The sequence below is a fragment of the Notolabrus celidotus genome, chromosome 16 (assembly GCF_009762535.1).
Source record: "Notolabrus celidotus isolate fNotCel1 chromosome 16, fNotCel1.pri, whole genome shotgun sequence".
Classification (NCBI taxonomy): domain Eukaryota; kingdom Metazoa; phylum Chordata; class Actinopteri; order Labriformes; family Labridae; genus Notolabrus; species Notolabrus celidotus.
The window spans coordinates 30301571-30314440 of record NC_048287.1 but is presented as its reverse complement, the minus strand read 5'-3'; the positions used below and the strand labels follow the sequence as shown (position 1 = coordinate 30314440).

At 36.9% G+C, this 12870-nt stretch overlaps 1 protein-coding gene across 4 annotated transcripts in view; it reads left to right on the top strand.

Moving 5' to 3' along the window:
* LOC117827641 (CCR4-NOT transcription complex subunit 3-like) overlaps positions 1-12870 on the top strand; it is a 53307-nt gene that overhangs the window by 9384 nt on the left and 31053 nt on the right. For 2 of the 4 annotated variants that reach the window (XM_034704265.1, XM_034704263.1), the window contains exons 3-5: positions 7008-7075; positions 8897-8971; positions 9256-9345. In XM_034704265.1, the coding sequence (XP_034560156.1) occupies positions 7008-7075; positions 8897-8971; positions 9256-9345 (233 nt within the window). Of the gene's footprint in view, positions 1-7007; positions 7076-8893; positions 8972-9255; positions 9346-12870 lie in introns of all 4 variants that reach the window. The other 2 variants (XM_034704264.1, XM_034704262.1) reach the window with 1 other exon arrangement.

Genomic DNA, 12870 nt, shown 5'->3' with positions numbered 1-12870 from the left:
GGCTTTGTAACCCGATCCAGACCTGGAGGCTCTCTCCTTCTCTCACAGTCCTCCTGCTTTTTTAAAAAACCGACGTTCATCAGCTCAGGATGAAAACACAGATTCTGACAGGAGGGAGAAACCTCTGTCATCGTCGGCCGTCCCTTCACGCGTGCTCCTGTGACTCCCTCAAACTCCACTGCTGTCACATTAAACACAAAACACACACATACATGTTCCCTCCTTTTAAAATCTCTCTACTAAGAAGATCAAGCAAACGAGACTCTGTCAAAATGTGATGTATTATTACCGAGGAGGTAGACTTTCATCTAAAAATAACACACCCGCAGCTGAATCTTCACATCAAGGCAGTTTAAGGTCAGACTCAAACTACAGCTTCAAGTCCAGGCTGCTGCATCTTTCATCGTCCGCCTGCAGGGACCCGACAAACGAACAAATGAACACCAGACGAATATTAGAAAATGTGACATCAGAGGTGGACTCCTGTGCAACAAGGTCTAGGTGTTGACTTGGCCTCTAAATTCTCCCCGTACTGTATCCAATCGAGTATCTGTGAGATGTGGGACAACCAAGTCTGATTGACGGGGACTACACCTCTTAACTTAAAGGACTTAAAGGATCTGCTGCTAACGTTTGGTGTTAGATACCACGGCACACTTTCAGACGTCCAGAGGTGCATTTCAACCAAGAGTCTTTTAGCCCCCAGAACTACTTTACCCTGAACTAAAGGCGTTTTTCCACTGCAGGAACGTTAACATTTGGAAAAATAAATAAATAAATAAAAAAAAATTTTGAAAAAAAAAATTTGAAAAAAAAAATTTGAAAAAAAAAATTTGAAAAAAAAAATTTTGATAAAAAAAAAATTGACAAAAATTTTTTTGAAAAAAAAATGACCCGGAGCCAGTGGAAAAAAATCATTTCCTTCAAAATTGAAATTGTGCTCCAAAAGCAGAAAAAGCAGAAGCCACTGCTTGGGGGGTAGTACTTTTCAAAGGTCCTGGGACTTTCGGTTGAACGGGTGTTTGTGGAGTTTACACAGTTGTTGAAACACAGAAGGAGTTCCTGGGAATGCAAACTAGTTTAGTTTTTATTAAGATTTCAAAATACTATTGAATATAAAAATTTTTTTCTCCATACGTCACTGGCCTGATTTGCATAATCTACCCGGGACTTTAGCCCGTGGTCGAAACGCAGACAACAACGGGGGCACAGGAACCTTTTAGTTCAGGGTAAAGTGCTTCTGGGGGTTGAAAGACCCCGGAACTGTTGAAATGCATCTTAAAAGGTTCCTGTGCCCCCATTGTTGTCTGCGTTTCGACCGCGTGCTGAAGTCCCGGGTAGATTGTGCAATTCAGGCCAGTGACATATGGAGGAAAAAAAGTAAATGCACTAGACATTTCAACACGCCTTCAAAACCCTTTGACACAACACCACCAGACCAGTAGAGGGAAGTAAAACAAAGACGAATGTCATTCATCACAGATGGAAAAAACAATGAATGTGAATGGTTCTTGGAACATTTTGAAAAAAAAAAAATTCGAAAAAAAAATTTGCAAAAAAAAAATTTGATAATTTTTATTTTTTTTTAAATCTATCTGACAAAAAAATTTGACAAAAAAAATGTTTAAAAAAAAAAAAAAATTTGACCCAAAAAAAAATTGACCCAAAAATGTTATTGAAAAAAAAAATTTGACAAAAAAAAATTTGACAAAAAAGTTGACCCAGCCTTTAGTTCAGGGTAAAGTGCTTCTGGGGGTTGAAAGACCCCAGAACTGTTGGTCAAAATGCACCTTAAAAGGTTCCTGTGCCCCAATTGATGTCTGCGTTTCGACTGCGGGCTGAAGTCCCGGGTAGCACTACACCACCAGACCAGTAGAGGGCAGTAAGACAAAGACGAATGCCATTCATCACAGATGACACCATAGAAGCAGACGGACAGGCAGGTATAATTATGAGCAACACAACAGTTAGCCTGTTAGCATGAAGAGACTCAGCTGGCGCTGTTTTAGATGGTGCTATATTTCATCACAGATGGATTCACTGAATCAACACATGAGAGGAGATAAGCGCGATTAGCAAAGACGTTTCAACACGCCTTTAAAATCCTTTGACACTACACCACCAGACCAGTAGAGGGAAGTAAAACAAAGACGAATGCCATTCATCACAAATGGAAAAAACAATAAATGTGAATGGTTTTTGGAACATTTTGAAAAAAAAAAATTAAAAAAAATTATTTGAAATATTTTGTTTGAAAAAATATATCTGACAAAAAAATTTGACAAATAATTTTTTGGAAAAAAAAAAGATTTGACAAAAAAAAAATTTTGAAAAAAGAAAAATGAAAAAAAAATTTGACAAAAAAGTTGAACCAGCCTTTAGTTCAGGGTAAAGTGCTTCTGGGGGTTGAAAGACCCCGGAACTGTTGGTCAAAATGCACCTTAAAAGGTTCCTGTGCCCCAATTGATGTCTGCGTTTCGACCGCGGGCTGAAGTCCCGGGTAGATTGTGCAAATCAGGCCAGTGACATATGGAGGGAAACAATAAGTAAATGCACTACACCACCAGACCAGTAGAGGGCAGTAAGACAAAGACGAATGCCATTCATCACAGATGACACCATAGAAGCAGACGGACAGGCAGGTATAGTTATGAGCAACACAACAGTTAGCCTGTTAGCATGAAGAGACTCAGCTGGCGCTGTTTTAGATGGTGCTATATTTCATCACAGATGGATTCACTGAATCAACACGTGAGAGGAGATAAGCGCGAGTAGCAAAGACGTTACAACACGCCTTCAAAACCCTTTGACACTACACCACCAGACCAGTAGAGGGAAGTAAAACAAAGACGAATGCCATTCATCACAGATGGAAAAAACAATGAATGTGAATGGTTTTTGGAACATTTTGAAAAAAGAAAAATTTAAAAAAAAAATTTGAAATTTTTTTTTTTAGATCTATCTGACAAAAAAAAATTGACAAAAAAAAAATTTGACCCAAAAAAAATAGAAAAAAAAAATTTGACAAAAAAGTTGACCCAGCCTTTAATTCAGGGTAAAGTGCTTCTGGGGGTTGAAAGACCCCGGAACTGTTGGTCGAAATGCACCTTAAAAGGTTCCTGTGCCCCAATTGATGTCTGCGTTTTGACCGCGGGCTGAAGTTCCGGGTAGATTGTGCAAATCAGGCCAGTGACATATGGAGGGAAACAATAAGTAAATGCACTACACCACCAGACCAGTAGAGGGAAGTAAAACAAAGACGAATGCCATTCATCACAGATGGAAAAAACAATGAATGTGAATGGTTTTTGGAACATTTTGAAAAAAAAAAAAATTTAAAAAAAAATTTGAGAAAAAATATTTGAATTTTTTTTTTTTAAATCTATCTGACAAAAAAAATTGACAAAAAAAAATTTGACCCATAAAAATTTGAAAAAAAAAATTGACAAAAAAGTTGACCCAGCCTTTAGTTCAGGGTAAAGTGCTTCTGGGGGTTGAAAGACCCCGGAACTGTTGGTCAAAATGCACCTTAAAAGGTTCCTGTGCCCCAATTGATGTCTGCGTTTCGACCGCGGGCTGAAGTCCCGGGTAGATTGTGCAAATCAGGCCAGTGACATATGGAGGGAAACAATAAGTAAATGCACTACACCACCAGACCAGTAGAGGGCAGTAAGACAAAGACGAATGCCATTCATCACAGATGACACCATAGAAGCAGACGGACAGGCAGGTATAGTTATGAGCAACACAACAGTTAGCCTGTTAGCATGAAGAGACTCAGCTGGCGCTGTTTTAGATGGTGCTATATTTCATCACAGATGGATTCACTGAATCAACACGTGAGAGGAGATAAGCGCGAGTAGCAAAGACGTTACAACACGCCTTCAAAACCCTTTGACACTACACCACCAGACCAGTAGAGGGAAGTAAAACAAAGACGAATGCCATTCATCACAGATGGAAAAAACAATGAATGTGAATGGTTTTTGGAACATTTTGAAAAAAGAAAAATTTAAAAAAAAAATTTGAAATTTTTTTTTTTTAGATCTATCTGACAAAAAAAAATTGACAAAAAAAAAATTTGACCCAAAAAAAATAGAAAAAAAAAATTTGACAAAAAAGTTGACCCAGCCTTTAATTCAGGGTAAAGTGCTTCTGGGGGTTGAAAGACCCCGGAACTGTTGGTCGAAATGCACCTTAAAAGGTTCCTGTGCCCCAATTGATGTCTGCGTTTTGACCGCGGGCTGAAGTTCCGGGTAGATTGTGCAAATCAGGCCAGTGACATATGGAGGGAAACAATAAGTAAATGCACTACACCACCAGACCAGTAGAGGGAAGTAAAACAAAGACGAATGCCATTCATCACAGATGGAAAAAACAATGAATGTGAATGGTTTTTGGAACATTTTGAAAAAAAAAAAAAATTTAAAAAAAAATTTGAGAAAAAATATTTGAATTTTTTTTTTTTAAATCTATCTGACAAAAAAAATTGACAAAAAAAAATTTGACCCATAAAAATTTGAAAAAAAAAATTGACAAAAAAGTTGACCCAGCCTTTAGTTCAGGGTAAAGTGCTTCTGGGGGTTGAAAGACCCCGGAACTGTTGGTCAAAATGCACCTTAAAAGGTTCCTGTGCCCTAACTGATGTCTGCGTTTCGACCGCGGGCTGAAGTCCCGGGTAGATTGTGCAAATCAGGCCAGTGACATATGGAGGGAAACAATAAGTAAATGCACTACACCACCAGACCAGTAGAGGGCAGTAAGACAAAGACGAATGCCATTCATCACAGATGACACCATAGAAGCACACGGACAGGCAGGTATAATTATGAGCAACACAACAGTTAGCCTGTTAGCATGAAGAGACTCAGCTGGCGCTGTTTTAGATGGTGCTATATTTCATCACAGATGGATTCACTGAATCAACACATGAGAGGAGATAAGCGCTAGTAGCAAAGACATTACAACACGCCTTCAAAACCCTTTGACACTACACCACCAGACCAGTAGAGGGAAGTAAAACAAAGACGAATGCCATTCATCACAGATGGAAAAAACGATGAATGTGAATGGTTTTTGGAACATTTTGAAAAAAAAAAAATTTTGAAAAAAAAATTTTAAATTTTTTTTTTTAATCTATCTGACAAAAAAAATTGACAAAAAAAAAACTGACAAAAAAAAAAATTTGACCCAAAAAAATTAGAAAAAAAAAAATTGACAAAAAAGTTGACCCAGCCTTTAGTTCAGGGTAAAGTGCTTCTGGGGGTTGAAAGACCCCGGAACTGTTGGTCAAAATGCACCTTAAAAGGTTCCTGTGCCCCAATTGATGTCTGCGTTTCGACCGCGGGCTGAAGTCCCGGGTAGATTGTGCAAATCAGGCCAGTGACATATGGAGGGAAACAAAAAGTAAATGCACTACACCACCAGACCAGTAGAGGGCAGTAAGACAAAGACGAATGCCATTCATCACAGATGACACCATAGAAGCAGACGGACAGGCAGGTATAATTATGAGCAACACAACAGTTGGCCTGTTAGCATGAAGAGACTCAGCTGGCTCTGTTTTAGATGGTGCTATATTTCATCACAGATGGATTCACTGAATCAACACGTGAGAGGAGATAAGCGCGAGTAGCAAAGACGTTTCAACACGCCTTCAAAACCCTTTTGACACTACACCACCAGACCAGTAGAGGGAAGTAAAACAAAGACGAATGCCATTCATCACAGATGGAAAAAACAATGATTGTGAATGGTTTTTGGAACATTTTGAGAAAAAAAAAAAAAAAAAATTTAAATTTGAAAAAAAAATTTTGAAAAAAAAAATTTTGAAAAAACAATTTGAAATTTTTTTTGACAAAAAAATAAACTGACAAAAAAAATGTGACAAAATTTTTTTTTGAAAAAAAAAAAATTGGGAAAAAAAAAATTTGAAAAACAAATTTGACAAAAAAGTTGACCCGGAGCCTGTAGAAAAATTAATTTTCTTCAAATTTGAAATTGTGCTCCAAAAGCAGAAAAACATGAAAAAAAGTGAAAATAGATAAGCGCGAGTAGCAAAGACGTTTCAACACGGCTTTAAAATCCTTTTGAACTCAAAAAGCCGTGGCAGAGATCGGCCGGTGTTTTGGTTTAAACAGCGACCCTGTTAACTGGAGACTCTCAGCCGGATGCATCCCTCATAAACGTCTTGAGACGATCATTAAATATCTGATGAGGATATTTAGAAATCTTTATAAAAACTAAACTAGTTTGCATTCCCAGGAACTCCCTCTGTGTTTCAACAGCTGTGTAAACTCCACAAACACTGACACGTTCAGCTGAAGGTCTCCAGTTTACAGGGTCACTTTTAAAACCGGAACACCGGGAGAGACGCATTCACGGTGGGCTGAGAGAAGACTACTGTTACAAGCTGCTAAATCAAGAGAATCACAGCTTCTTCTTTTGAAAAGTACACACACATACAAAAAAGATAGAACAAATACAAACTAATGAAAGAAAGAGAAATCAAGTGAATCACAGATGTGTGTGATGTTAAATCAACCGAAACAGGCAGATAAGAATCCATCGTCAAGACCTGGATTAATCAAATATCTGAAAATCAAAACTCATCTCATCACTGCATTGGTCAGGTGGTGATGATGTCATACCTGGGAGGCAATGTAGGCAGGCCGTTTAACAGAAACACCCTCATACCTCTCCCTTACAACAAAAACAATGTACCTTTTATGATTTGCATATTTCATGAGATGTCAAACGCACTTTGTAAACTTCCTGCTGTTGAACTCTGTGTTGTTTTCATGTGTGTGTGAGTGTGTGTGTCTGTGTGTGTTTAAAGAAGCACACTCTCACTTCTCAAACACAGAGTGGCTTTAAACCCTCACACTCTGGGTCTGTACTCGAGGTCATGAGTTAAACTGTGTTTTGAAAGTTGCTCTTCCTGTTTTGACGTGTTTATATTGGCTCAGCTGATAAGGAGTGTTGTGTTTTCTTCTCGTCCCCTTCAGGTGAAATAGATCGATGTCTGAAAAAAGTAGCGGAGGGAGTGGAACAGTTTGAAGACATCTGGCAAAAGGTGAGGAAAGATCATGGAAGGATACTTTTTGTTTGATTGTAAGAAAATTGTCAGAATGCCCATCACTGTTTCTTAGAGCCATTTTTCTTTGGGTTTTGTCTTAGCATAAAAATATTCAATATCAGATGTGAGGTGGACAAAGGAAACTTTACCAGAGAAACACACATTGAAGGAATTATGAATAATAAAAGAGACGTACTTGGAACCTTACATCCTCGGCTACACTGTAAATCAGTGCTCGAGATCTAAATTCCTTTAAACATAAGATAAACAATCACATTTTTAACTGTCATATTTATTATCCCAAAATTTAATTTCCAGGAACTTTTTATTATTTTGAATCATCAGACATAATCATTTTTTATTATTATAATCATCATTTACATTGTTATTATTATTCTATTTTATTTTTTAATCATAAATATTTGACTATTATTTTTAAAACTCTTGTAACATTATTATTGTTGTAATTAATGTAATTATTATATTATATTTATTTTTAATTTGTATAATTATTTATTTTATAATTTAAACATTATTGTGATTTTTAAAGACACTTGTAATATAATTATATTAACACTATTATTTATTATTATTTTTATAATGATTATTCTTATTATCCAAACCATCATCATAGCATTATTATAATTATTATTGTATTTTCTATATTTATCTTTTTTTTTTATTATTATTTTTAAAACTCTTGTAACATTATTATTGCTATAATTAATGTTATGATTATATTTATTTTTAATTTCTATCATTATTCTTTTTATTTAAACATTATTATTATATTTAAAGACACTTGTAATATTATATTAACACCATTATTTATTATTATTATAACGATTATTCTTATTATCTAAACCATCATTATAGCATTATTATTATTTATTTTTATTTTTATCATTTTTATTTTATTATTATTTAAAAATATTTGAAATATTATTATAACACTGTTATTTGTTATTATGTTTGTATCAATATTATTTGTATTAATAAATTATATTTTTAATATTATTATTACTTTAAAACTCTTGTTATATTACTATATTAACTCTACTGTTTTTTAAAGCATTGTTGTAATTATTATTTTATTATTTATACTACTATTTTATCATTATTATAATTGTTTATATTTTTTTTATTATTTATTTCATTTTTTTAAACTCTTGTAATATTATTATTATAACACTGTTATTTGTTTTTTAAGTTTTATCAATATTGTCTTATCAGTTTCTTTATTTAATTATTATAATTTCATCATTTATATTTCTGTTTTAGCATTATTATTTGTATTTGTATTTTCTTTGTTATTATGATTTTGAAACTTAACTTTATAGTTATTATTTGTATTATTATTATTATGATTCCATGATAATTTCCTAATCATTTGTTTATTATTTATACTCACTCTTATTGGTATTAGTGATCGCTGTTTTCCAGTCATCCTAAAATCAAGTAAAGTCACTGACCTCACTCTCCACTCTCTTCTTCTCCTTCTCCTCATCCTCCTCATCCTCTTCAAACACCTCCATCCTCCGTTGAGCCTCGGCTAGCAGGTCTGTAGTCCCATTATAATCTGGGTTTTTTTTTGGTCTCATTCATCGTCGCCTCAAACACGGCTGTAGTCTGACTTAACGTCGCTAACCTCACTCGGGTCATCAGCCGACGTCTCAGTCACCACAGACTCTTCTGTGTGGAGACGAGAGAGGCTGAAACCAGACCTTTATCCCATCAGACACATGAGTAATTTAGAATCCGGTCTCACGATAGACCTGATGAACTTAAACTTTGTTCTCTTCTTCTTCTTCTTCTCAGCTACACAACGCAGCAAATGCCAACCAGAAGGAGAAATATGAAGCAGACCTCAAGAAAGAGATTAAGAAGCTACAGGTAAACACACATCACACTTCTACCTGTGACAGAGAAACCTGGGTGTGTGTGTGTCAGTGTGTGTGTGTGTATTAAATATCATCACAGTCAGCAAGAGTTAGTGTGTGTGTGTGTCTTCAGTTTGTTTCCATGCAGACCAAACTCCAAGCCAAGCCTGTTTGCTTCATGCACCAAGTTCAGCATCCATGACTGCTGGACTCGACTTTCTGTTCACTCATGAAGCTCTATCCTTCTCCTTCTCTCTCTCTCCTCTTCTTCTTCTTCTTCTTCTTGTGGCCCCTCAGCGTCTTCGAGACCAGATCAAGACGTGGGTGGCATCCAACGAGATCAAAGACAAACGGCAGCTAGTCGAGAACCGCAAACTCATAGAGACGGTGAGTAGGAACCCGGCAGAGGAGAGCTGCGTTCGTTAAAACGCTCCCTGCAGGATTCGTGTCTGTGTGTCTGTGTGTCTGTGTGTCTGTGTGTCTGTGTCTGTCTGTGTGTCTGTGTGTCTGTTTCTGTGTGTCTGTGTGTGTCTGTGTGTCTGTGTGTTGTTTCTGTGTCTGTGTGTCTGTGTGTGTCTGTGTCTGTGTGTTGTTTCTGTGTCTGTGTGTCTGTGTCTGTGTGTCTGTGTCTGTGTCTGTGTCTGTGTGTGTGTGTCTGTGTGTGTCTGTGTGTCTGTGTGTCTGTGTCTGTGTGTCTGTGTCTGTGTGTCTGTTTCTGTGTCTGTGTGTCTGTGTGTCTGTGTGTCTGTGTGTCTGTGTGTTGTTTCTGTGTCTGTGTGTCTGTGTCTGTGTCTGTGTCTGTTTCTGTGTCTGTGTGTCTGTGTCTGTGTGTCTGTGTCTGTGTGTTGTTTCTGTGTCTGTGTGTCAGTGTGTCTATGTGTCTGTGTGTCTATGTGTCTGTCTGTGTGTCTGTGTGTGTGTCTGTGTGTCTGTCTGTGTGTGTTTCTGTGTCTGTGTGTCTGTGTCTGTGTGTTGTTTCTGTGTCTGTGTGTCTGTGTGTTGTTTCTGTGTCTGTGTGTGTGTCTGTGTGTCTGTGTGTCTGTGTGTTGTTTCTGTCTCTGTGTGTCTGTGTGTGTGTCTGTGTGTCTGTGTCTGTGTATGTGTCTGTGTCTGTGTCTGTGTCTGTGTCTGTGTGTCTGCGTGTGTCTGTGTGTGTGTCTGTGTGTGTGTCTGTGTGTGTGTCTGTGTGTGTGTGTGTGTGTGTGTGTGTGTGTGTGTGTGTGTTGAACTCTAGAAAGAGACAAAAAAAACTCCAGATGTGGTTTACGTGACTGTATAGATCAATATTTCACTCGCTTTGCAGAGTATTTTTTTTAAAGAACAGAGACAAAAACTGGATTTCCTGCAACATTTTAAACTTCTCATGTTTGCAGAATTTAAGTGATCACAAAGAAGACAGTCCAGACTTTCTTTTGTTGTGATTCAGCGCTCTGTAAATGAATATTGATAGATTTCTTTACCTGCATGGTGAACCTCTGCATTTATTTTACATCTCTCAGAGCCCTGGAGATCAAATCCGTTTGAGGAAGAGATTTGATTTTAGTGCGTTTTGCAAAACAAAAGTTAAGAGCACTGGGCCTCAGTCACAAATCGTTCTTAAGAACAAATTGCAGTTTTTAAGAAGATCCTGTGAGTGAAACTGTTTTATATCCTCTCCTCTCTCCAGCCTGTGATGTCTGTGGGGTATTTAATGGAGAACTGAGAAAAGGTTGTCCTGAAAAAGGCTGGATAAAGTTTGTTTGCAGACTTTGTTTGGTAAAGATGGATCTGAGATTAAAACTGAAAAACATTTGGGAAGCTTGCTGGGAGTAAACATCAGGTACTCTTCTTATCAGGATGGATCAATGAGGAAAATGAGAAACCCAAACTATTTAAATTAAAACAAAAACACATGAGTCTAAAACAAAATCAACATACCTGAATGTTTGTGACTCCACAGTAGTAAAGAGGTGTAACCCTGTCACCTCAGAGACTTTCCTCCTCTCTCTCCCAGTTCATCTCGCCCTTCATCCCTAAAGTGAACACCAAGGGGACTCATCTTGAGAGAGGAGCTTTCTGAACTCATATCCAGTAAAATATATATTTGAAACATTTGTTCATATGATTTGTTGACCTCCAGATAAATGCACATCTGAAGCTAGACGTCACAACAGTTCAGTTCACAACTGAATTCATGTCAGTGTTTGTTTTGTTCCTCCCTCACCGTGTCGTTATCATTTTTAGTGAAGCCGAACTTTGGATCTTATGTTGCTGTCCGCCATGATCCTCTTCTCATGTTGACGTGAAGAATTACCAGAGATGTAACATTACAACGGCTACAGCAAGTCCTGGCAGATAAGATACACTTTCTGTGGACATCAAAATACACACTGAGGTTTAACCCTGAAAGATTTACGTTGATGTCAGGAACTGAAACACACGTGCCTTATTGAATCCACAAATCTGAGAAATTTGGAAATGTTTCTAGGTAACCAACTCAACTCAACTCAACTTTATTTATATAGCACCTTTCATACATAAAAACATGCAGCCCAAAGTGCTTCACAGAGTAACAGACAGTAGGAAAACAACAGCAATGGTAAAATTATAAAAGGCATGATTTAAAAAAAAAAAGAAATACTTTGACAAGAAAAGAAAATCAACACAGTAAAATAATTAAAATAAGTAAGAGTGGAAATAAAAGTTAAAAATAAGGTGGAGTTAACAAGATCAGATGAACACAATAAATAAATAAGATAAATAAATACATGTTAAAACAATGGTTTAGATAATAATGATAAAAATAATAAAAATGATAATAAAATAATAATACAAATAATAATAACAATGATAATGCAGTCCAGGGCTAAAATAAATGACTGCAAATTAAAAGCTAGATTAAAAAGGTAAGACTTAAGTTTACTTTTAAAAACACCCAGAGATCTCGCTGTTCCAATGTCCAGAGGCAAAGAGTTCCACAGCCTAGGGGCATAAAAACAGAAAGGCAAGGCAAGGCAGCTTTATTTGTATAGCGCATTTCATACACGAGGGCAACTCAATGTGCTTTACATTAACACATTAAAAGCATTGGAAACATTCAGACAGGCATAAAAGAACACAATTAAAATGACAAATATAATAAAACAGAAAAGAAAAGGAAAATTAGAAAAATATTAAAAATTACATTAAAATTTTAATTTAAAGTGGGTTAAAATAATCTAAGATAGGAAGGCAGTGGCAAATAAAAAAGTCTTAGTCTTTGATTTAAAAGAGGTGAGAGTTGGAGCAGACCTGCAGCTTTCAGGGAGTGTGTTCCAGATATGTGGTGCATAATGACTAAACGCTGCTTCACCATGTTTCGTTCTGACTCTAGGAACTGAAAGCAGACCAGTACCTGATGACCTCAGAGGTCGAGGTGGTTCATAAAGTAGTAGCAGATCAGCAATGTATTTTGGGCCTAAACCATTCAGTGCTTTATAAACCATCAGCAGGATTTTAAAGTCTATTCTCTGACAGACAGGAAGCCAGTGTAGAGATCTAAGAACTGGAGTAATGTGGTCTACTTTTTTGGTCCTTGTTAGGACTCGAGCAGCAGCATTCTGTATGAGCTGCAGCCGAAAGCCTTCTGGCCGGTGCCTGTGTGAGACACACAAGGAACATTTAAAAGGGCACCCAAGCATAGTTATAAAGTGCATTACACAAATAAAACAAACAACATAAAGCAAATAAGAGGCCTACAAGAGATTTCAACCTGAACAGGTGAAATCTAAAGAACAGTCAAACTCCCAGAGCAGCTGTTTGACTGTTAATGCTCAACCCCTCCTCTTTTTTCCTCCGTGTTTCGGGAGCTCATTTCTCCAGGATCTCAGGCTGCAGACCGGCTCCTATGTGACCAAGAGGTCAGACATGTAGCGTGCAGATAGGCCGTGCATA